The sequence below is a fragment of the Vombatus ursinus genome, unplaced genomic scaffold (genome assembly GCF_900497805.2).
Source record: "Vombatus ursinus unplaced genomic scaffold, bare-nosed wombat genome assembly UNPS02014809.1, whole genome shotgun sequence".
NCBI classification, from domain to species: domain Eukaryota; kingdom Metazoa; phylum Chordata; class Mammalia; order Diprotodontia; family Vombatidae; genus Vombatus; species Vombatus ursinus.
The window spans coordinates 12,878,232-12,903,504 of NW_020954587.1; the positions used below are offsets into that span (position 1 = coordinate 12,878,232).

Genomic DNA, 25,273 nt, shown 5'->3' on the forward strand with positions numbered 1-25,273 from the left:
AGCATGTGTTTAATAGGAATGTATATATATATAGCCTATATCAGATTGTGCACCGTCTTGGGGAGGGTGGTGGGGAGGAAGGGGGAGAAAAATTTTAAACTCAAAAACATATGGAAGTGATTGTTGATAAATCAAAATAAATTAATTTTAAAAAAAAGAAAAGAGAGCATGACACCTTTTCTTCTCTTCTCTCCCACCCACCTCCCCACCCCCTAGAAGAAAAATATATTGTACATTATCGGCTAACTTTAAAATCCCTACTTTTCTTTCAAACCTGACAGTCTTGGAAAGGCAGAAAGGGACTTTTACTTCTAAGACTTAAAATGTGATAAAACTTTTGGTCAAGAAAAAGTCAAATAGTTTGTTATATTTTACTTAATGTTCAGGTATATAGATTAGAGTAAGGGAATTCTCCTTTCTCAGATGGGAAATTTGGTTTGGTTGAACCAAAGCTGATATCTGGAGCCAGTATCCTGAGCAAAGTGGAGGGACTGGTGTTAAAATAAAGAAGGTAGGGCACCAGAAGCAGCCCCTAGTGGAAAATAAAAATCCCCACCCACAGGGCAGCTAGGTGGCACACTGGATAGAATACTGGCCCTGGAGTCAGGAAGACTTAAGTTCAAATCTGGCCTCAGACACTTGACACTTACTAAGCTGTGTGACCCTGGGCAAGTCACTTAACCCCAATTGCCTCACCAAAAACAAACAAAATCCCTACCCACTTCAGTAACAGTAACTCAGAGTTACCCTATACCTATTCAAAAGTTAAGCTCTGAAGAGGGAGGAAAGAAGAGTGAGAGCTACAAGCCCTCACCAAGCTGGCAGGCTACAACGGCATGTGCCCAACGTGTCTTGCTAGGACATGATAGGACCCCAGCAATGCTGCCAGCGCTTGATATCACTCAAAAGCTCCCACTAGTGGTCAGATGTGCAAATGTTGTATCGCTCAGTATGATGCAGGGTCCTTGAGAACAGTGACTATTCCTCGAGTGGTCTTTTTATTTTTAGGGCATAGCTGAGTGCCTAGTACACAGCAGGGTTTATTAGCGCTTGTTGGTTGATAGATTAATGGAATGTTCAATGCCACTGCTCCCTATTATTAATGTAGATAATTGAGACTTGTAGACCAATTAGTTTAACTATAATAATGGATTTTGTTAATCACAATAGACAAGTACACATTTTTTAAAAGGTCAATTGTTTTATATTATATTGATAAAAAGAAATTCCACATGGTTATGAATGATATATATTCAAAATATCTCTCAATTTACCTTTTCCATCAATAAAAACCAAGATAAAAAGCCAAAAGAAAAAAGCCAAGATAAAAAGTTTGCTGTTGATTTAAGATTCTCACTGATTTTTTTTTTCCTCCAACTTTGTCCAGTTGAAAGAAAACTGAATTTCTTTTCATAAAGGTCAATTGTGATCCAAAAAAAAAAATGCCACATAATATCTGCCAGTAAATGTATGCATAAAAGAATTCCTTTTCACTTTGAGATCATAATATTAAGGTATCTATAGTGATAATCACTAGCATTTAATAACTAGAGATAATTAATTTTGCTCTTTCTTTCTAGGGTCTATAGCAGGGGTGGAGAACCTAAGGCCTTGAGGCCACATGTGGCATTCTAGGTCCTTGGGTAAGGCCTTTTGACTGAGTCCAAGTTTTACAGAACAAAACCTTTTATTAAGGGAATTTGTTCTATAAAGTTTGGATTAAAGGGCCACACTTGAGGACCTACAGGGCCTTGAGGTTGCAGGTTCCCCACCCTTTGTTCTAGATTCTTGAGTGCGGCCTTTTGAACGAATTCAAATTTTACAGAACAAATTGCAAAATTTGAATTCTTTCAAAAGGCCACACTTCAGGATCTAGAAGGTACATGTAGCCTCAAAGCAGCAGGTTCCCCACCCCTGGTCTATAGGAATTATCTCCTCCCCGTGATCCATATTGTAATTTCTTATTTCAACTCTACCTTCCTCTCTGCTTTCAGCTCTCACTTCTTCGATGTCTTCTCCCTGTTTCGTTACTCCTTCAAGGTCTTCCGCTTCTGAATAATCAGTAAGAGGTTGAACATCCTCAGTCCCTTCGCCAACCGAAATATAATGACAGAAAATAAACTAGATATAAAATCCAATCATGCTGTTCTTTATAGCAGGCTAGAGGATTTTAATGGATTCCTGAGACGTTTGAAAACTGTTTCCCTAGGGGCAGCTAGGTGGTGCAGTGAATAGAACACCAGCCCTGAAGTCAGGAGGACCTGAGTTCAAATCTGACCTCAGACCAAACACTTGACACTTACTGGCTGTGTGACCCTAGGCAAGTCACTTAACCCCAATTGCCCAAAAAAAAAAAAAAAAGGAAAAGAAAAGAAAACTGTTTTCCTAACTAGAATAATCCAGGCATACCACATACTTTCCAAGGAAGCTTGTGGCTCCTCCAATACTGGGGCCACTTCAGGCTGTGGTGGCTCTTCCACAGGAGCTGGTTTCCAGAGTTCTAATGGGGTAATTTTTTGAGCTTTCCACTTCGGAAGAGCAGTTGAAGCTTCTTCTTCTTCCTCTTCCACTCTTTCCTATTTTAAACGGAAATATATGTGTTATTTTATCTACAAAAACATAAGGTTTGGGAAAAAAGACAATAGTTCTCTCTTCTCCCCACGGCCCGCCAGAAGTAATGCCAACAAGTCCTTATTGAAAAAAAGGAAAATAAAATAAAAATAAACATTGTCTTAGAAAGGAAACAAAAATGGTCAACTTTTAGGGGGTTTATCTCATAGGATTTTATGACATTACTGAGGTGTGAGACCACAGAGTTTAGATATTTTTTTAAGGCAATTGGGGTTAAATGACTTGCCCAGGGTCACACAGCTAGTAAGTGTCAAGTGTTTCGTCTGAGGCCAGATTTGAACTCAGGTCCTCCTGACTTCAGGGCCGGTGCTCTAGCCACTGCACCACCTAGCTGCCCCAAGTTTAAATAATTCTAAGGAAAAGGGTGGAGGAAAGGGAAGGAAGATTATAAGGGAAACTTTTAAAAATTATTACTTTTTATAAATGCTTATATTTTTAAATTCTAGAAAATTCTACTTAACCATGGCAGAAAAATATTTATGAAAGGAAAGTTGTATATGCTACAGTAAAAGCTCATTATTTTTCATTTCTTTGCTTTCACAATTCTTTAAGGTTCTACCTCACACTCATCAGACTAGCAAAGACAAGAAGGGAAAATAGAAATTGTTGGAGGGGATGTGCTAATGCACAGTTGGTGGAGCTATGAAATAGTGCATTCATTCTGAAAGCAATTTGGAATAATACTCAAAAAATCATATACTGTGCATGCCCTTTGACTTAGCTATCATTACCAGGTTCATATTCCACAAAAGATGAAAGTTGGAGGAAAAGGACCCATATGCACAAAAATATTCATAGCAGCATTTTTTTTATAAGGAACTGAAAAATAAGGAGATAGCTGTTAATTGGAGAATTATTAAATAAATTATGTTGGATAGATGTAGAGGTATGTTATAGTAAGAAATGACAAAAGGGATGGAATTCAGGGAAACAGAAAGACCATTAGTATGAACTGATTCAGAGTGAAATGAGTAGAACTAGGAGAACATAACTGCATACTACATAACTAACTGCAATGGTATAAAGAAAAACAACTTTGAAAGATTTAATAACCATGATCAATGCAATGACTAACTACAACTCCAGAGAACAAAACATGTTACCCACCTTCTAACAAAAAAAGTAACAGAAGCAATATATTAATGAGAGATAACTTTTTTGGACATGGCTAATATAAAGATTTATATTACTTGGTGAGGATTATTTGACACAAGGAAGGTTTTTTTTCCTCTTTTTTAAATTTGTGAAAAGGTTTTGCCTATTCATATCCTTTGACCATTTTTCAAATCTAGAATAATAACAATAAATCTCTAGCATTAATATAATACTTTAAAGTTTCCAAAACATTTTATAAATATTAATTTTATCTTCACAATAACCATAGGAGATAGGCGTTATTGTTATCTCCATTTTACAGATGATGAAACTGTCAGACACAGGTTAAGTGATTTACCCAGGGTCACAAAGCTAACATGTGTCTGGGTTTGTATTCTAACTTAGGTTTTCCTGACTCCAGAATGGCTTTTGTAAATTTGAATGAATCCATTCCTTATGTTTCTTGTAAATGAAACCTCTTTCAGAAAAACTTACTGCAAAGATTATTGCCCGGGGGCAACTAGGTGGCACAGTGAATAGAGCAGTGGCTCTAGAGTCAGGAGGACCTGAGTTCAAATCCAGCCTCTGACAGTTGACACTTACTAGCTGTGTGACCCTGGGCAAGTCACTTAACCCCATTGCCTAGCCAAAAAAAAAAAAAGATTGTTTCCCAGTTAACTGTTATCCTTATCATTTTGTTGTATTGGTTTTGTTTGGGGAAAACTTGTTAATTTTATGTAATTAATATTATCCATTTTACCTCCTGTGATTTTCTCTATGTCCTTTTTTTTTTGGTCATGAAATCTTCAAGTCATAGAAAGGAAAAGTCTTTTTTTTCCTTTGCTCATCTAATTTTTTTATGATGTCTAGATGACATATGTACTTATAGTTTAACTTGGCATACAGAAGTAGCTGTATGTAGTAGCTGACCTAATTTCTGTCAGACCAGTTTTTCCAGTGTTTTTTGTCAAATGAATACTTATTTTAGTAGCTGAGGTATTTGGTATTATCAAACACTATGCTACTATGTTAGTTTGCTTCTGTATGTTTTATACCTTATCTGTTCTACATATCAACCTCATTATTTTTTAAACAGGGATCACATCATTTTGATGATTATCACTTTGTAGTTTTGTTTGAGACCTGGTGCTAGTGGGTTCCCTTCCTACAAACTTTTTTTCATTATTTTCCTTGAGATACTTTATCTTTTGTTTCTACAAATGACTTTTGTTATTATTTTTCATAATTTCAAAGTAATCCTTGAGTAGTTTGATTGATATGTCATTGATAAGCAAATTAATTTGGGTAATTTTGTCATTATTATTATATTCACTTGTTCTACCCATAAGCAATTAATAATTCTTCAATTATTTAGGTCTATCTTTATTTGTGTAAAGAGCATTCTGTAGTTGTAGTTCCTGTGTGTTGGTTGGTAAGTATTTTATTCATTCTGTAATTATTTTAAATGAAATTGCTCTTTGTATTTCTTCCTGCTGGGTTTTGTGGACAATATACAGAAATGTTAATGATTCAAAGAATTTGTTTTGTATGCTGAAATTGTTTCAATCACTTTTAGTTGATTCTCTAGGGTTCTCTAAGTAAACTATCATCTGAAAAAAGCAATAACAGTTTTCTCTTTCGTTGTTTAATCAATTAGTCATGCCTGACTCTTCATGACCCCATTTGGGGTTTTCTTGGCAAAGATACTGCAGTGGTTTGCCATTTCCTTCCCTGGCTCATTTTACAGATGAGGAAACTGAGGCAAAGAGAGTTAAGTGACTTGCCCAGAGTCACACAGCTAGTAAGGGTCTGAGGCCTGATTTGAACTCACATTCTCCTAACTCTAGGACTGGCACTCTATATACTGAGCCATCTAGCTGCCTGTTTCCTCTCTGCCTATATTTATTCCTTCAATTTCTCTTATATCTTATTGCTATATCCAGCATATCAGCAGTAGTGGTGTGATAGAATTAACATGTACCAGCCTTTCCCCACAATATGAGGTTGGCCCAGGCTCTCCTTCCTTTGCTGTTTTGACAGGTATTCACTTTCCCTAAAAGATGACAAAGTTGCCACAGGGAACTGATTGGCCAGGCTTCCCTGATAAAGTTTCCTAGTCACCTAAGAACATAAAAAGACTAATCAGACCTTAGCCATCTTAGACTTGGTGGGTGCCCAAGATCATGGAAGTCACTATGTCTTACTCTCCCAGACGCATTTCCATAAGGAGGTGAGAGAGGCCAAGTATACCAAATTGCTCCTGTATTTTTGTTTCATAGTCTCATTGTGTTATGACAAAGTAAATCTCCTTTTCAATTACTGTTCAATGATCTATAAGTGGCTCATTTTGTCAAAAAATCTAACCAGAACTATGAGAAATTACTGACATTAGATCTGCTTCTAAAAATGTGTCAATAGTAGACATCTTTGTTTACCCCCTCATCTTACTGAAAGGACTTCTAGTTTATCTCCACTGTAAATACCACTTTCCCTTGTTATACAAGGGAATTCCTTGTTATACAAGGAATTGTTGATTGAATAATCAATTTAGTGGTGTCAGTTCAATGAAAAAAATTAAAAGGTTGCAAAAATTATCACTATGGTCCCAAGATATGGTAGATATGAATTACATAGATATGAACTATATTAAATATAATATGCATACAACACATACACCAAGCAAATTTAACTCTGAAAAAATATATTAGCTGCTTAATTTTAATTATTGGCTGCATCAGTCTGTCTAATGCTTACCAGGATGAAAAATAAAATAATGTTTTGTTGTGTCATAACTCAAACTCTTGAAATGACTAGTACCAATTTACAGAGCAATAATGTTGTAATAGGTAACTACAAATTTCATTTGCATCTTCAAAGACTTAACACCTAAATTTTTCCTCATAAATACTGTTTAATTTTCACATGTAAGACAGACTAGACTTTAACAATAAGCAATAAGCATGACATTTTAATTTGCTAACATCATCAATATTTTAATTTTCTATTTTTGAACACAAATAAAACTAAAAAGTAGACTATTTCCCAAAGCTGTCTTAAGTTTTTTAAATCATACTACTTCTGACTTCAAAGCAGCAATATAACTAGACATTCCATGTTACCTACAAATGTACTAATTTATTACATCCTACTATACAACTTACCATATCTGAAAGTTTATATTCACCATGCTGTTCACATCCAATATCAAAAATATACTTTCCAGGGCCCATTGGCTATGCAAAAAAAAAAAAGAAATAAAATGTTACTTCCAATTATGATGGTTCAATTTACAATAAAAATAGAGCATGTTTTATGACATATTTTTTCCAGACCTGTGATTTCTTCAGTGTAGAAACTCCTTCTATCAATATGGATCAATATTTTGTCTGTAACTTGTCTTGAAGAATTGCCAGGGGTACCAACAGATTAAATGACTTACCCATGTTCATACAGTCAGTTTGCATAAAAGGCAGAACTTGAGCCCTGGACATTCTAATCACAAGGCTGACCCTCTCTATCCATTATAATATCACACACTGTCTCTCCTAGATCATACCATAACACAACTTCAACAATTTGGAACAATTAGGAGCAGGACAATTTTAATTATTTGTTACTTTTATGAATTAATGATTGTTTCAAAGCAGAGCTCCTTATTAAGTGAATAGATAAGACTAATTTACATTCATTTAAAGAGGATTTCAAAACAGTTTTATCGAGTAAGTACCATTGATTATCTTAGCAAATTCTTTCTGTAACTAACTGGCTGTAAAGTTCAGCTTTATCCCCTGATCAAATGACTATGATTTCCAAACTAAAAGGTTCAGAATTAATAAGGTTTTCTGAATTTTATACTAAAATTCAAAATCTACACAAAAAGGAAAAAAATTGTACAAAATGTCAAATGCCAAGTGTATTTTAAGACACTTGAAGAACAGTACTAAATAAATGATACAGTATAAGTATCCTTTATTAAACGTTATGCAGATAATAGTACCTGTCTTCCGAGGTCTTTGTGAGAATATAATGAAACATTTACTAAGTGCTTTGCAATCTTTATAGTGTTATGTAAATGCTAGCTTTCATCATCATCATTATTATATTATAACTGCTCAATAGACTTAATCTTTCTATACTTATTTTGTAAGACAGGAAAGGAATTTGACACAAATTATCTGTAAAGAATTTTATCTGAATCTTCATGAGATCCAAATAGGACACATCACCCAAAAGCACCTAAACACAGAACTAGATGGAAAAAAATAGACAAAAAGGTATAAAAGATCTGTCAATATGTCCTTCAACATTTTCTTTATCAATAACAATGGAGACATATACGACCTTCAAACTCTAATATCAGAGCTCAATACAATCAAATGAGACAATATGTATAAAGTACTTTGAACACCTTTAAGCACCAGATAAATATTTGCTGTTACTAATATTACATGAAATAGCATCAATGGCACTAAGGAAAACAAAAATAAAACTAGTAGCTGAACCAGACCAAGTACGCAGGAGAGGTCTATGCTTGAAGTGACTAAATGCTAAGAAAGTTGAGGAAGAAAAGAGAGGAAAATAGCAAATGGGGATGAAGGGTATCACAGATGATTTTGAAATTTATTAAAAGGTGATCAAAAAGGAATCAATTATTGATTCATACCTGCTTTCTCACTTCTAATAAATCTTGATGAGAATGATCTACTTGTACAGGTGTGTATGTGCATATGTGTTTATATTATACACACAGAGAAACAGACATACATATATATATATCATTATAGATAACAATATAAGAAGAAAACAGGCAGGCTTTCACAATGAAATTCTATAGCTGATTATATTTTTAGAGTCACCCAAATCACTGAACGGTACATAGAACACAAGATCAAGTTGTATCTAAGTGTTTGATTCAGCATTTGATTGGAACAAAATGCTCACTTAAGATTCTCCAATGGGGTGCTTCCCAAGTAAATGTCAGGATTATAGGTTCAATGACAAAAGTAACTTTGTTTAATGACATTTCAATTAATATCACATGGAACATAAAACAGGGAGAAGATCCTTGTGATGGAAGAGAGCTTACATGAGATCCAAATGGAAGAGGGGTTACCTTTAAATAGTGAGGCACCATAGATGATCTGTTTATGGATAACTTTGACTTGATTAAATTGAGACCCAGAAAATTACAAAGCTTTTTAACTGGAAATTCACAACTACATAATCTATACAGAAGAAATGTACTAGATTCCAAATGTCCAGATTATACTACACAGGTGGATGTATCTATCCATTAAGTTAATCTATTTGTACATCATGTATATCTTAGTCAGAATATAGCTAGGACCAAAACTTAATAGAAGGAAAAGAGCAATCTCAATTTCAATGACTCCAAACTTCTCTATAAACAAAATTCCAATCTTTTTTGACTCCAATATTCTAGATGCCATTTCATGGAATAATACAGTCTGACTAATCAAAATTATAATGCCCAAAATACAATGGAAAGATATTTTAATTACTTGTGGTTGAACTGGGCTAATATAATAAAAATGATCCTACCAAAATTGATGTATCTATTTTCCCTTTGTATTTCAGAATCATATCATAATATTTTCTTTAATTTCATAAACAAAGAGAAATCCTGGACTCTTCTGATTGATTTCTATGACAGCTGAAGGCCTATCTCTTGTCTTCCTGAAATCTTTATTGAATAACGTTGAAATTACATTTTACTAATACAATCCTTATAGATGCAAATTTGAGTGTCCATCTTTTGGTGAGCTACAGATTCTATTAATCTGTACTTCTCATCTGTTTCTAATACTTTTGAGTAATTTTCTTGTATTATTTCCTGCAGTGCGATATTCAGGATAGCCACTGTATTTTTCCAAGTGATCTACAATCCTTAAGTTATCTCTATACATTCTACCCTCAAAGTCAGTTTTTCTGGCTAGTTAAGGAGATCACATTTTTCCCTAATATCTTTTGATTCTGTTCAAATTTTCTTCCATTTCTGGATTTTTGAATTTCAACTCTGCCATTCTCTTTTTCAAAGCCTATATACTTTTGAAGAGATTCTCCTTGCCGTGTTCCAAATGTTCTACTTTCTTATTGACTAACTGATTTCTTTTTTTTGACAACTTTGCTTTCTGCATTAATTTCATCCTTATTTCTTCTTTGAAATTTTTTTTTATCCCAAAACAATATGGGGTTTCTTGTTATTGTTCCATTATTTCACAGCATTCTCTATTGAGGGTTTTCATCTTGCATTGTGTATTGATTGTATCATCAATTCTTCCAGATTGCTTATTTTTCCCTCTTTAAAAATTTTATTAGTGGTTTAGCTGCATGCAGCTGGGTTTATTATCTGCCCTTCCTCTTCTTTATTTGTGTCTTTTCCATTTTATGAACCAGGGAATCTTGCCCCTTTGCTCTTTGGTGCCTTCCAGATCCACTCCCATTTATTTTCTCCTGTCCATACTATAGAGGGTAGACATCTTCAATGACTTCATTATGAAGCAGATACAGGTTCTAAATGGATCCATGCTACAGGGAAACTTCAAATGGGGAGAGTTGATCACATCTCTATGTATACCTTCCCTTCTCCTGCTCAGTCTCTTCTCCAACCCTAATTTGCTTCTTTCTCTATCTCAAAGCTGGGCAAGTTCACCGTACTTCCTCCATTAAGGAGTGGGCATGGAAGGATCAGGCTGGGTCACTGTCAAGAGGGAATGAGATTGAAGATGCCCTCAGCCAAAACTAAAAGGAAGAGTCAGATGCACTGGGTGCAATAAGGGCAGTGAGATCATCATCAAGTCCTCTGCTGCTATTTCAGAAGACTTTATATGGAAGTGTTTCCCATAATTTCTTTTTATTGTGATTATTTTATTTGATGAATTTCTTATTGTTCTGAGGTGGAAGTGGTGGGAGATTTCATTTTGGTGTAGTCACTCAGTCCATCACGCAATTGGGAATATCCCTGATAAATGCTGACTTTCACAGAATGTTAGGGAGGTCAAAAAGTTTACTTATAATCATATATGTGTAATAGTCTTTTATGAAGAATAAACATTTGACTTCCCAATTTTTGAGAAATAGAATTTATAAAAAAAAGAATTAAAAAGTTTGACTAATATTTTTAGAGAGATGCAATAAAGTAACAAGAAATGGGATGTGAGAAAAACTGTTATTCAGATACTCATAGAAAAAGTCTCACTTCATCTACATCTTGCTCCTCGGTTGATAGTAAAAGTAGAAGTGGCAAGATAATGATTCACAAAGTGAGGTAGAAAGTCTTAATGTTTTCATGCATCATACCATTCTGTCATTTCACAGGGTGCCTCCATATTTTAAAAAATATTTTCAATTTTCAGTTATTTTTATTTTGTAATTTTTATATGTTGAAGGATACTTAATGAAATTATTTTAATGCACTTATTAGAAAGCTGCACTTTTAAAATTACTTACATTTTTATTTACGAACTTGCCCTGGTATCTGTGGTTGAGGTGAATGAATTCTCCTGATCCCTCCTGTTGTCCATTTAACCAAGTACCAACATACTGAGAGCCAGTCTCAGCATAGACATATGTGCCTTGCCCCTGCCTGTTTAAGATCAAAAAGGTTTTAATTTTGTATAGGTTAAAATTTAAAGAATTTTTTTAAACTGATTGGGAAATAAAGTTTGGAGGTTAAAAAAAAAGCCAACATAAAGTCAAGTTCCAAGGTGTAGAGCAAAAGAGCAAGGGATTAGGAGTCAAATGATTTGGGGTAATTTCCTGGCTCTACTATTATATACTGTGCGACTTTGGGCAAATCACCGTAGATTTAAAGCTCATAGGGACCTTGTTGATCACCTGGTCCAACCTCTTCACTTGGCATTTGTGGTATGTATGAGCAATAGGCTGTGGGCCTCATTTTTTAATCTACACAATAAGTGAGGTGGACTGGATCAAAGGTGTCAAACTCTGGCCACATATGACCAGAAGAACTCCAATGTGGGGTAGGAATCTGATTCAACATAATGTAGATTGGTTGTTTTCACAGTCAATATGGTACTTGCAGGGATCTATTTGTATTTGAGGTCTATACCATTGAACCAGGTAATGTCTAAAGTCTTTTCTAACTCTAAATAAAAATAAAACTATGAAATAGCTGATATCTTTTTGTTGGAGGTTTAGAAATGTCCTCGAATCTCAGAGTTGGAAAGGACTCTAAGATGCCATCTAAACCAACCAAGAGTTGGACAAGAGTATCTTCTACAAAATATCCACTATACCCCAAAGTGTCCTGGTTCCCTTTGGACAGCTTTAATTATTAGGAAGCCTTTCCTAGTGTCAAGATTTGGATCTGCCTTTGAAATATCCACTTGCTATTCAGAGTTGTGCCTTCCAGGACCAAGAGGACAAGCCTAATCTCTCTTGCAAATACTTGACAAATACTTGAAGACAATTACTTTCAGTTCAGAGTCTTATACTCTGCAGAATAAATATCCCCCATTTCTTTCAATGCTTCTCACAGAGCATGATCTCAATGCACTCCTGGCCACACTGCATTGGTCATCTCTCCAGTTTATTGATGTCCTTCCTAAAATGTGGGAACCCATAATTAATGCTATAATTCAAATGCAGTCTGACCAGGGAAGAATATAATAAGACTATCACTTAGTGTTAGCTAGACACTATGCCTCTCTTAAAACAGTCTCATATTGAATTAGATTGTTTGTTACACTTAATACTATCTAATGTCTATTCTAGCTTTAAATCCAAGAGAAACTATGAATTGCCTGATGGCCTTCTCCTTTGATTGATACTTAAAAACTTAGTAAAACCCTTACTGAGCTTGTAGTCCACTAAAACTGTCAGATGTTTTGCAGATGGATTGTTATCTAGTCATGTTTCCCTCATCTTGTACTGGTAAAGTTTTTTTTTTTTTTAAACCAAGTGTAAGATGTTATATTCAACTCCTCTTATGAGAAATAGCATTGTAATGGATAACATCCTAGTCCTTGTGTGTGGAAGACAAATTCTGACATATTTACTAGCTGGATGAAAATGGAAAACTTTCTTAACCTCTCAGCCTCAGAAAATTAAAAAAAAATGATCAGTTATAGATAACTTGTAGTCTACACCAGTAGAGAAAATTCTACACTAAAGAAATTATAGGTCTTTAACATAGGTTCCATTTTTTTAAATTGGGTCCAACATTCTAGCCTTTCAAGTTCATCTTAGATTTTTCTGCATTAATTGGTTAACTTTTCCTCCTAGCTTTGTGGTACCTCAAAATTTAACAATGATGCTATTTATTTCTCTATTTAAGACATTGATAAAAATGTTAAACAAATTCTGTTCCCTGGTTTCCTTGAAATCCCAACTAAAATTTCATGTTTTATAGGAAGCCTTTCCTGATCATCCTTAATTTTAGCAGCATCCCTCAACTGATTATCTCCAATTTATTCAGCATTATCTTCTTTGGACATAGTTGTTTGCATACTGTCTCCCTCATTAGACTGTGAGTGCCTTCAGAGTGAGGACAGTCTTCTGCATTTCTTCATATCCCTAGGGCTTAGCACAGTACTTGGCACAAAGTAAGTGCTTAATAAATAACAAGGACAAGGGCAGATCTTTAGAATGTTGTAATATAGACATTCATCCAACTTGAATTAACTTTTGCTTTATTGTTTCTTGATGTCTCATGGAGTCATTAGCTCCATTTGACCAATTCTAATTTTTAAATAGTTATTCTCTTCAGTTAGATTTTGTACCTCTTTTACCAAACTATTAATTCTCTTTTCATAATTTTCTTTATTGTTCTCATTTCTTTTCCCAGTTTCCCCTCTATCATTCTTATTTGATCTTTAAAATCATTTCTTGCTCTTTTTAAAAATCTCTTCCTTTAGCTTTTCTAGGGATTTTTGCTGGGCTTGTGTCCAATCCGCACTTTGGTCCTTACCCAGGGAGGAATCCTGCTCCCTTGTGACTGTGACCACTCCTCTCTGCCCCAAAATTGCTACCCATAACTGGGTAATAGGCTACATAGCTGCCAAATGGTGCCAGGTCCTATGCCCAGGGCTAACACAATAGTATCCTGGAATCTCTTTCTGATCAGCCACTCAGTCACCTTACCATCCCTGTGCATTGAACATGCCCAGTATTCCTGCTGATGATGATGCAGCTTCCACCTACAAGGCCCCCAGTTAGTGCCACTTCTATGCCCACCCCAGTGTCTACAGACCTCTCTGTCTGTCTATCTAAGCTTCCCTGAGCCAGAACAATGATTTATTTTAACTTTTTGTTGGCTTTTCTGCTCAGAATTTGATTTGACATTTTCTGTGTTCACCTCATAGGAAAGTTTCTAGGGGAAGTGTGGCAGTTGTGACCATTCATTCTACCATCTTGACATTGCCCCCAATTTGACATTAACTTTTAACAATTAATCTTTGATTATAGTCATTCAAATAATTCCAAATCCAGCAAATAAATTAATTTCTAGCCTAAAGCCACAAGAACAATACAAGAGGCTTTGTCAAATATTTTGGTAAAATACAGATAATCTACCACATATCTATCAAAATTAGATTACAAATTTTTTTGGTTCAGAAAGAGTAGAATGGGAAAGACTCTTACCAATCCTAAGTAAGTATCTCTGTTCTTTCTGGTTTTGTTTTAGTATTTCTTGTTCATGGAGTCACTGAATAGTCACCCATTCTAACTTTTAAGGAAGCTGTGACTTTGGCAAGGTTTTGCACCTCCTATACTAAGCTATTTATTATCTTTCTTATTCTTTCCTGGAAAGTTTTCATTTCATTTTAAATTCTTTTCTCAGAAGCTTTCATTTCATTTGTAATATTATTTTTAAACTCTTGCATCATTTCTTCCAGGGATTTCACTAAAACTTGTAGCAAAACAATTTTTTTGTTTGAGAATTTGCTTATAGAAATTGTGAATTTTTTCCTAAATTTTTATCTCATACATCCCTGAATGACCTCTTTATGGTCAGTGCCTTCTTCTGTTTACTAATTTTTCTAACCTTACTTCCTTAATGAGGATTTTGTATCAGGGTGACTCTGAATTCTTCTGGAAGGAATAGTGGAGCTTTATTTGGTCCCAATCTACGTTATTTGTGGCCTTGCAATTGCTTCCTCTGGGTGTAGAGTGCAATTCTTCAGGGACCTCAGTTAGTGCAAGCCAGCAAAATGAAAACGTTCAGTTCCTTAATTGATCTTATCTAGGGCATGTTTTGATTGCTGGCCTCCTGGTATGAGCTGTGCCAGTCAGGGATCAGAGTAAGACAGTTGAAGGCTCCAGGTATCCCTGATCCAAACTCTAATCACAATGCTACTAGATACACAACTTTAAGATCCATGCTCTATGTGCTGGAAGGCTTCTGTGCTCATTGTTCCTAGGCTGGGCTTTTCTGACTGAAGCCTTTCGCTACTATTTTAAAATTTCTAGTTCTCTCTCTCTCTCTCTCTCTCTCTCTCTCTCAACTTAATGCAGTTTCTCTCTGTGGATTTTACTCAGTCTAGTATTCTTGTTTTCATCCTTGCTGCTATTCTGCTCTCAATCACTTTGCTGGGCTAGTTGAAAGTCTTTCTCTGCAGTTTCTGAAAATGTTACATTGTAGCTGGTTTGAAGATGTAGATGTAGACTTCAGCTGCCATCAAGGAACAAGCTCAGGGAGTCCAATTGTTTGATCCATCCAGGCCCTGTAAGAAGCATGGCCAGCTAAACAGTATATCACAGAAAGAAGAATCTTCTATGACTCATCTTGAAAAGGCCTGGCGTCCCTGATGAGCATCCTATGAGTTGCTCATTGGATACATCCCACATTCCACTTTTGCAGCAAAAACACCTTCTTCATTCTACTAAGATGATTGCTCAACTGGTTTTGCCATTTTTCATGCAACAGAGAGCCACCAAAATTAAATTTCTCTGGATCTCTCCCTATTGTATATCTCTAAAATTCTGAGTCTATACATCATCAATTTCCCAAGGTCCCCATGACTCTGTTAATGATCACAGAGATTTATCAAGAATATGAGGACACTCTCCATTTCCTGGTGATTTACAGGTTCTTTAGTACTTCACATCTCTCTCAAACTATTGGTAGCATATCACCAGATGCTATCAGTATCCTCATCTCTGTGGTACTGCTTCAACTGGTAGTCATCTGGCTCTAGGTGCATTAATAGGCATTAATACTTTAAGTATACAGCATGCATATTGTAAATATCAGCCAACATACTTGTAATGGATGGAAGAATACAACTCATAGATGAAACCTTCCTTGTGTTATCTGCCCCATTAAAATGTTAGTTCCTTCAGATAAGAAACTGTCTTATTTTTCTATCTGTATCCCCAGAACCTAGCGCAGTGTTTTGCATGTAGTAAGTGCTTAATAAATGCTTCATGCATTTAGGAATCAGTACTGGCAAACAAAAACAATCTGAACCGAACTGTTCAGACATGAAAAAGAAACATGTCAGAAAATATGCTGTTCAATACCAGTCCAAACAAAAGAGAAAAGAATTCTAATTTTTCTTTAATGGATCCCTATTAAAGTATGGTATTCAAGTAGGAGAGCTACAGATTGAAAATCTCCCCAGGGAGCCTGCAAATGTGAAAGACATCTAAATATATTCCAGATGAAACTCACATAGTAAATCTCCCCCTCATCACTCCCCCAGCTTGGTTTTGCATGGGTGGGTTCAGAGAGAGATGGCTGCTATTTTGGATTCCAGGATTAAACTTGTGGATGGCTACACCTATAATGATAGCTTCTGAGCCCCCACCGCTGGTCTTCCCATTAGCAATCAGAAAGTAGACAATTAACTTTTACCAAAGGGATTTACTAAGATGGTATATTTGGGAAAATTTGTTTTAAAAACTCCCAAAACAAAACAAAAACATTCACCCATAAGTCTGGAGTACACTCTCCCACAAATGCACACGGCATTATGAGAAAAATGAGTTCAGATTTAGTGTAAAATGGTAGGCAGGAACACGCATAAGATTCATATACAGCAAAGAGTAATTCTAGTTCTTGTTATTTCATGACCTTGAAGTCCTTGGTTTCTAGAGTTTTCATGCAGCTACATTTCAGGTCAGTGTTTTTGCCAGAGAAGGTCACTCCCCGTTTGCCCACAGAGCATGGTGTCTGTGCTGGACAAGTCTATCTTCTGGATTTTCTTTTCATGGACAGCAGTAGCTTTCAACACCTCCAGCTTCAGGATCAGCAGCAACCCTCAGGGCCTTGGCTCCCTCTGATGTTTGCCATCGCTCAGGAAGAATTTGAGAAAACAGGTTCAGTCCTTCCTTTTAACAATTTTGTGGTTCAGACTGGGTCCCCTTAGTGAAAGACTTCACCCTAACTTAAGACCATGATTTTACAAATCTTCAGCTATAACCAGGAAATTAATGGTCATTTACCCAATAATAACCAAATGGTTCTAGGGTTTCTCCAGTTGGCCTGTGCAAATAGATGGCTTACGAAAAGATGATGAGGTAATCTATGAAACTTCATTATTTCTGCTGGCCTTTTCCTATACCAGTAGGTTACTGAAAATCTCAGATTCATTAAAAGATGTAGACTCACACCCTTACATCTCATTGTTTCTGTCCTTGCCCCTATGGCCTTTATCTGAGGTCTAAAAGAGGTATACTCTTATGGAGGCAATTTCCACAACAACAATGTTTCTTGAGGAATAAGAGCACATGCCCAGATCAGTGGGTGATGTTACATTAAAAAATGAGCCTGAAGGCTAACAAAGAGAAGGTGCCCATCATAGAGCCTTTTTCTCTGCCCAGTGACGTGGATGCATGGGAAGAATGTAAGAATTTAAAAGCAGAGGACTTGATCCTGCTAACAAATAAGTTGCAAAGTCAGTAAAGAGAGCTATCTATACAGACAAAACTAGTTCTTGAGTATGTTTAAGAAATCATTCTTTACCCTTTCACTTGTGCCTCTCAAAGAGTTACAACTAGAGGGAGACACTTCTCTCTTCTCACTCCCTCCTCATGATGGCAATGAATGCATAAATGAAAAGGCATTTTTAAAGCTCTGTGCTAAGGGCTGGGGATGGAAATGCAAAAGCAAAAAAATAGTGCCTGACCTCAAAGAACTTACATTCTAACAAGAAGAGACAATACATAAAGGAAAGTGGTGGCCCGAAAGGAATATTTTGGTTTTGAAAAGTACAGGCCTAGAGAGCAGAGCCATAAGAGAGTAGAATGCTACAGATTTTTCCAGATAAATAAAAGAATTGATTTGATAATAGATCCAGAATTAGGAGTGGGATAAAGGGTACATCTGAAAAGTGAAGACATACACAGAATAAAAATGAGATTTTAGAAGATAATTTACTATACACCAGGTAAATACAAATAATCTGTAGTTGCAATCATGTGATCAGAAAAAGCAAAACCAAAACTTTACAGCATAAAAAAAGCATAAACAAGGAAACTACATTTTGCTGAAAGGAGCTAAAGACCAAACTAATATTAATCGTAAGCTCATATGCTCCAACTGCTTCAGGATCTAAATTCATAAAGGAAAATCAAACTAAATTACAAGAAGATACAGATAGTAAAACTGTAATATTAGGTAACTTTTATTTATCTCTCAGTTTTGGACAAATCTAAATAATAAAAGGGAAATTGTAGAAATGAACAAATTTCTGGAGAAACAAAAGTTAAAGGACTTATGGCATCTTGTAAATGAGGCTGATAGAGTATACATATTTCTCAGCACCAGATATAACTTTTGCAAAAATTGATGATGTTACAGCACAGTGGTATTGCAAATAAACAGTATCCTTTGCAGACCTTAACACAATAAAAACAGTTATCAGTTCAAAGTACAAACAAAAGACATAGATTCAAATGGAGACTTAAGAACAAAATCCTAAGTAATGAGTTGCCAAAGAACAAATCACTGAAACAATTTGCAATTTTCTGAAAGAAAATTATAGTGATGAAGCAACATGCCAAAATGTCTGAGATGTAGCTCAAGCAATCCTCGAGGGGAAAAGTATATCACCAAAACATATAGTGACAAAATAGAAAGACAGAGGATTAATTAACTGAACTACATACTTTTTAAAATTAGAAAGCCAACAAACCCAAAATAAGCAGAGGAGATATTCAAAATTATAGGAAAAAAATTGAAAACCCTAGCAACTAAAAATACTATAGAAATGACAAACAAAACTAAAAGCTGGATCTTTGAAAAGACTAACAAAAATGATTAACCTTTAGTCAGCCTCATTAAAAAGAAGGCAGAAAATCAAATTAACAAAATAGCAAAGGACTGGGTGAAATCACAATAAAGCCAGAACTGTGAGACTCTACTATGCAGTTATATGCTTTTTAAAAAAATTAAAAATACAAAAGAAATATAAGAATACTTTCAAAAATGTGAAATGCCAAAACTAATTGAAAATCAAATAGAGACCTTAAATACTCCAATTTCAGAAAAGGAAATATAACTATCTGTAAAGAAACTATCAAAGGGGGAAAGGTCCTGATGGATTCACAAAAATTCTATCAAAATTTTAAATAAAAATTAGGACCAATGCTACCCAAATTATTCTCCAAAACTGAGGGGGAAAAAAGGATTCTAACAGACTCCTTTTGTGATACAAAAATAATCCTGATACCTAAACTAGGGGAGCATAAAGCACAGAAGAACTAGAGACTGATACCATTAATGAATACTGATTCAAAAAATGTTAATGAATTCTTGTTAGACTACAATAATTCATCCATGAAATCATTCATTATGACCAAGTATGCAAGGATGTTTCAACATTAGGAAAATAATCAATGCAATTAATCATGCTAAAAACAAAAACATTTAAATCCACATGTTATCTCAATACCCTTACCTTTGGGTACTCTGCCCAAAGGAATATAGATTTTGATCACTGAAACCTCACAGGTTATCCTGGAGTTTATAGGCTGGATTTCTTTTTTTTTCTTCCCTACTTATCTATTTCATTATTTTTGAGGAAAGAAAAAAATGGGACAATTGACTTTTTTGTCCCATGTAGTTTCATTTATGATTTCTTCAAATACAGCATTGGAGGTTGAGGCTTTGATAAAGCCCACTGAGATTCAAATGGAGCTGTTTGACCATGCCTTAAACCCAAATCACTCTGGCTCTCACTGATTGGCCAACAATAGGTCCCAGGCCAAGCTTCACTTGGTCATTGTTTGGGTTTTAATGGCTCCAAGTGAGTGTAAATAGCAATTGTTTCTGTTTTGACCAGAAACTCTGAAGATCTTTCCCTCCTACATTAATTTTTTTTTTTTACTAAGAATCCATTTTTTTTTTTACCACATTTCTTACCTAGCCTTAATCACTGAATGGGCATTGCCTCAGATATACTGAGACTTGGGAAAGACCTTAGCTTAAAAAGGCCAAGGTCTCCCATTATATCCCAGCCCATTTCCAGTCTTCCTAATCTATATCGCGCCATTGGACCCAGATGGCTCTGGAGTAGAGGGTGAGGCTGATGACTTTGCACAGCCTTGCCTCACTTAAATCCAATTCACTTGTAAGTCAAAACATCACCTCCCTGATGTCATCGGTCTTCTTGGAGAATGAAGGACAAACAACTGACAGCATCTGATAACACACAATTAACATTTCATGGGAACTATGAAACCAAGGTCAACATGATCCAGTTGAATCTAGCATCAAAGACACGAGTCACTCTCCTGGCTGCTTATGTTCCCTGCATGTGTGCCTCTCTACTTTTGACTTCTATATGAATTCTACTCTTCTAATCCCTTTGTATACTTATAGGATAGTGTAAGTCAAGTTATGGAGAATGTGCTTATTACCCTGTTACTTGAGGAAATGCCTTTGGTTTTAGCCAGTTATACTCTCTGGCTAACCATTGGAGGTAAATTCATTAACGAGGGCTCATGAGTTATAGTTTTAAGAGTATGGAACCAGAAAGTCCCTTGAAACTGGGGTAGTTGTTCCTTAGGGAACCCAATTTGCCAGTGAGTTGGGTAGGTATACCAGATGGTGAGCTACATATCTATAAAACAAGAAACATTTTACCCAATTCTATCATTTACACAGGGCAGCTAGATGGCTCAATGGATCGAGTTCTGGGCCTGGAGTCAGGAAGACCTTAATTCAAATCCAGCCTTGGATACTTACTAGCCATGTGACCCTAGGCAAGTCACTTAACCTGTTTACCTTAATCAACTGGAGTAGGAAATAGCAAACCACTCCAGTATCTTTACCAAGAAAACTCCACCGATGGTAGGATCCACAGGGTCACAAAGAGTCAGATATGACTGAACAACAACAACAAAAATCATGTACGCTGGTCAAAAATGAGAAAAAATCCTGAGTCTAAGCTTAGACAGAGGAGCCAATCATGGAATCACACTTGGCAATGTATGTGTGATGATTGACTTAGTCATTTTGCATACCACTCTAAAAGGTACACAAGGAAGTTGAATATTCCCTAGAGTACAGGACTATAATTCTTCTCTGGGCCTTCTGCACAAACCCTCCTATGATAATAGCTGTATTTTATATAGCATGTCAAGATTTACAAAGTTATTTATATACCTTACTTAAGACTCAAAATACCACTGTGAGAAAGTTATTATATATGTCATTTATTCCCATTTTACAGGTGAAGAATTTAAGATTTTAAAGAAGCTAAATGATTCACCCCGATCCCAAAGATTTAAGTACAAGAGGAGAAAGGAGAACTGGGGCCTACCCAGAGGTATAACTAGCATTTTGCCTTCAGGGAAAATTTTACAAAATGCAAGACCCAGTGATGGCTGCTCTGTAGGTTTGAAGTGAAGCTCACCTGGGCTGTAGTAGCTAGAGGGAAAAAAACACATTCTACCTCACAGCTTCCTATTTTTCCTAATTATTTTGTTAACCAGGTTCTAAGCACAGTTTTTCCGACATTGCTGAGGGTATGCAAGTGCTATGGGCAACCTCCAAATTCTAGCATCTGAAGCAAAGCACTGACCTAATTATATGTCCATTTAAACCAGGTCTAGCATTCTATGCCCATGCCATGCTGCATCTTTATTCTTCTTTCCTCAGATATCTCCTCATTTCCCACCTAGCTGCATTCATTTTTTTGGATTTGATCTAACTGCACTCATTTTGGATTTCTTTCTCCACCATGCCCCCATGCCAGGAACCTACCCTCTATCTCCCCTTTTCAGTTTTTTTTTGTGTGTAGTCTTTCATCACTAGACTATAAGCTCTTTAAGGACAGGCCTATCTTTTTCACATTTGTATCCCAGCACTTAGCACAGTGCCTGGCCCATAGTAGGTGCTTAATAAATGTTTATTGACTAACTGACTGATTCTTCTGTGGCCAGTGGATAATGAGAGTAGTGTGCACACGCTATCTTCTCCAGTTGTATGATGAAAACTTCTCCCACAGAAACCTGTGGAAGGATACCTTAATAAGTTATCATGAACCTTGTTTTCTGATACAAATGCCATAGATTCATACTGAAGTGAATATTTTCCACAATGCTTTATTTTTAATTCAAGTATAGTTTGAAATGAGTTTTGTAGGTTTGATTATTCTAAATTTTCTTTCTTAATAAGAGTAATCAATCTAAAGATATATCAGGATTTTCTGCTTGCCTAAATAAAAATATAACACTGAAGAAACAGTAAAAAACAAACCTTTGGTGAGCAAACCATTCTCCAGTGTATGTATCATTATTTACATAGTAATAAACTCCATGGCCATGCCTTTGGTCATCTGCCCAGTCTCCTAAAATTAACAATTCAAAAAACATGCCAGCATAAGCAATCCAATTTAGACCATCTTTGAATGTTTATAATTTACTATGGTATTTACACACACACACACACACACACACACACACATATACACAGGCGGAAGTACCCTCAGAAAGTGAAATAATGGTACTTTAAAAATGTTTTATTGATGCTTTTTTATTTTTACACCATAATCTATTCTTAATAAAACCCCATCCAAAAAATCTTCCTTTGCAATTGTAACTTGATTCTGGCCAGGGGGGTGGGTGGGTAGGGGAACCTTGAAGGAGGTACCTGACCAGTGCACTATGACCTTGACTCCTAAGCCTAACCCTCTCACCTTTAGGAAAAGAATGTTTAGGGAGAAGATGAAAGAAATTGGAGACAGAAGAGTTGAACAAGGAGAAAAAGAAGACATGTGAACACCGATACATGGAGAAGGACAGCTTCCAAGAGATAAGTAAGGCGCGGTGGATAGAGCTCTGGTCTTGGAGTCAGGAGGACCTGAGTTCAAATCCGGCCTCAGACACATAACACTTTACTGGCTGTGTGCCCCTGGGCAAGTCACTTAACCCCGTTGCCTAGCCAAAAAACAAAAGAGAGAGAGAGATAAGTAAGCCATGAGGACCTGTCAGAGGACCTGGACTGAACCTGCACTACAGCATAAGTCTCTTTTCCAATTAACTGGGTGTGCAAGCTTGGTGCCTTATATGCCTTTTAATAGATTTTTATTTGATATCTTGTTTCTACATTATCTAGATTTACTCCTGTATCCCATCTCCTCACCTTTTGCAGAAAGCAATCCTTTATGGAAGGAAAGAAGGAAGGAAGGAAGGAAGGAAGGAAGGAAGGAAGGAAGGAAGGAAGAAGGAAAGAAGGAAAGAAGGAAGGAGGAAGGAAAGAACTTTTAAAGGAAAAGAGAGGAAGAGGAGAAAGTAGTCCACAAAAACCAATAACTATTAGAAAATCTGGCATTATATGCAATGATCCACACCTGTAGGACACCCACCCCTGCAAAGAAGTGGGGCGGGGGGCAAAGGGATAGGAGGAAGTACCTTCTTATATCTCTTCTTTGGGGCCAACGTAGTACTTTAAAACTGTGCAACATTTATTTTTTGCTTCTTTGAAGTTGTTGTTCTTTCCATTTAAATTGTTGCAGTAACTTTGTACATTGTTTTCTTGGCCCTATTTACTTCATTTTGTATCAGTTCATGTAAGTTTTTTCTGTGCTTTCTGTATTAATCATATTCTTCGTTTTTTTTACAGCAGAATACTATTTCATTACATTCATATAATACAATTTATTTAATCATTCCGTAATCAGTGGGATTCTACCATTTTTGAGTTCTTTGCTACTACAAAAAGTATTACTATAAATATTTTGGTGTATATGGATTTTTTTCTTTTTTGTCAATAATCCCCATGCCTATTAGTGGAATCTCTAGGTCACAGAGTATGGACACTTTAGTGGCTTTATTTGCATACTATAATTCCTAATTGTTTTCCAGATTGGTCATACTGATTTACAGCTCTAGCACCAATGCATTAGTATGCCTGTCTTTCCCCAGCTCCTCCATCATTGACTAGTCCCATATTAGTGTGAGGTGAAAGTTCAAGGTTGTTTTGATTTACATTTCTCTTATTAGTAATTTGGGTCATCTTTTCATATGGTGGTTAATAGTTTGCAATTCTTCTTTTGAAAACTGTTCATATCCTTGGATCACTTATCTATTCAAGAATGGCTTTTGATATATGTTTCTGTTATATACATATCTTGGATACTAAACCCTTATCAGAGATATTTGATACCAAAAAAAAAAAATACTTATTTGTAACTTACAAGTTACTTTCCATTTAGATTTCATTTACCTAGCATAAAACTTTGTTAGCCATCAGAAATGTTAGGCAGTGAGTGTATTTTATTTAATGATAACAGAGCGAGGCTAAGAGAGAGTACAGCTCTTATCCTATCTTCGATTTGGACTGAATTAGATGCTTACAAGCAAATTTAGAACAAAGCAGCAAAGGGGATAGACCAGTATGATAGACAAACCTGGTAATGAATCCAGAATTCAGATACCTCTATAAATGCAATTTTAAACTGGCAAAAAAAAAAAAAAGTAAGCTTTGAAGGGGGTAAAGTTCAAGAATCTGTCTTTTCACTTCCCATGAACGTGGTGGTGGCCATTCTTTTTTTTTTTTTTGAAACAAAGAGTCAGTTTATTGATGAGAAGAGAACTTATGTAATAGGATGGACCCTTGGCATTTGCCATCAAGGATTGATATTTGCTGGGAAGAATATAACTGGGAAGCTCAGTTTTTTTTCTTTTCATCTCTCTGTTTTATTCCTATTTTTATTTTTTTTTTATTTTTAGTTTTTAACATTTACTTCACAAGATTTTGAATTCCAAATTTTTGCCCCTCCCCCCACCCCAAGATGGCATGCATTCTAAATACCCCTTCCCCTAGTCTGCCTTCCCTTCTATCTCTCCCCCCCTTCTCTTACCCCCTTCCCCTTCAATTTTCCTCTAGGGCAGGATGGATTTCTGTACCCCATTTCCTGTATTTCTTATTTTCAGTTGCATGTGAAAACACTTTCTTTTAAACATGTGTTTTTTAAACTTTGGGTTCCAAATTTTCTCCCTTCCTCCCTCCCCACCCACCCTCATTGCAAAGGCAAGCAACTCAATATTGGCTATACATGTGCAGTTATGCAAAACACTTCCATAGTAGACATGCTGTGAAAAACTAACTCTA

At 35.8% G+C, this 25,273-nt stretch overlaps 1 protein-coding gene across 1 annotated transcript in view; it reads right to left on the reverse strand.

Moving 5' to 3' along the window:
• Positions 1 to 800: 800 nt before the first annotated feature.
• RSPH1 (radial spoke head component 1) overlaps positions 801 to 25,273 on the reverse strand; it is a 40,401-nt gene continuing 15,928 nt past the window's right edge. Inside the window, exons 4-9 of the mRNA XM_027875463.1 lie at positions 22,418 to 22,508; positions 11,197 to 11,332; positions 6,888 to 6,959; positions 2,426 to 2,576; positions 1,977 to 2,108; positions 801 to 826 (exon numbers count right to left, since the gene is read on the reverse strand). Coding sequence (XP_027731264.1) covers positions 801 to 826; positions 1,977 to 2,108; positions 2,426 to 2,576; positions 6,888 to 6,959; positions 11,197 to 11,332; positions 22,418 to 22,508 — 608 coding nt within the window. The remainder of the gene's footprint in view (positions 827 to 1,976; positions 2,109 to 2,425; positions 2,577 to 6,887; positions 6,960 to 11,196; positions 11,333 to 22,417; positions 22,509 to 25,273) is intronic.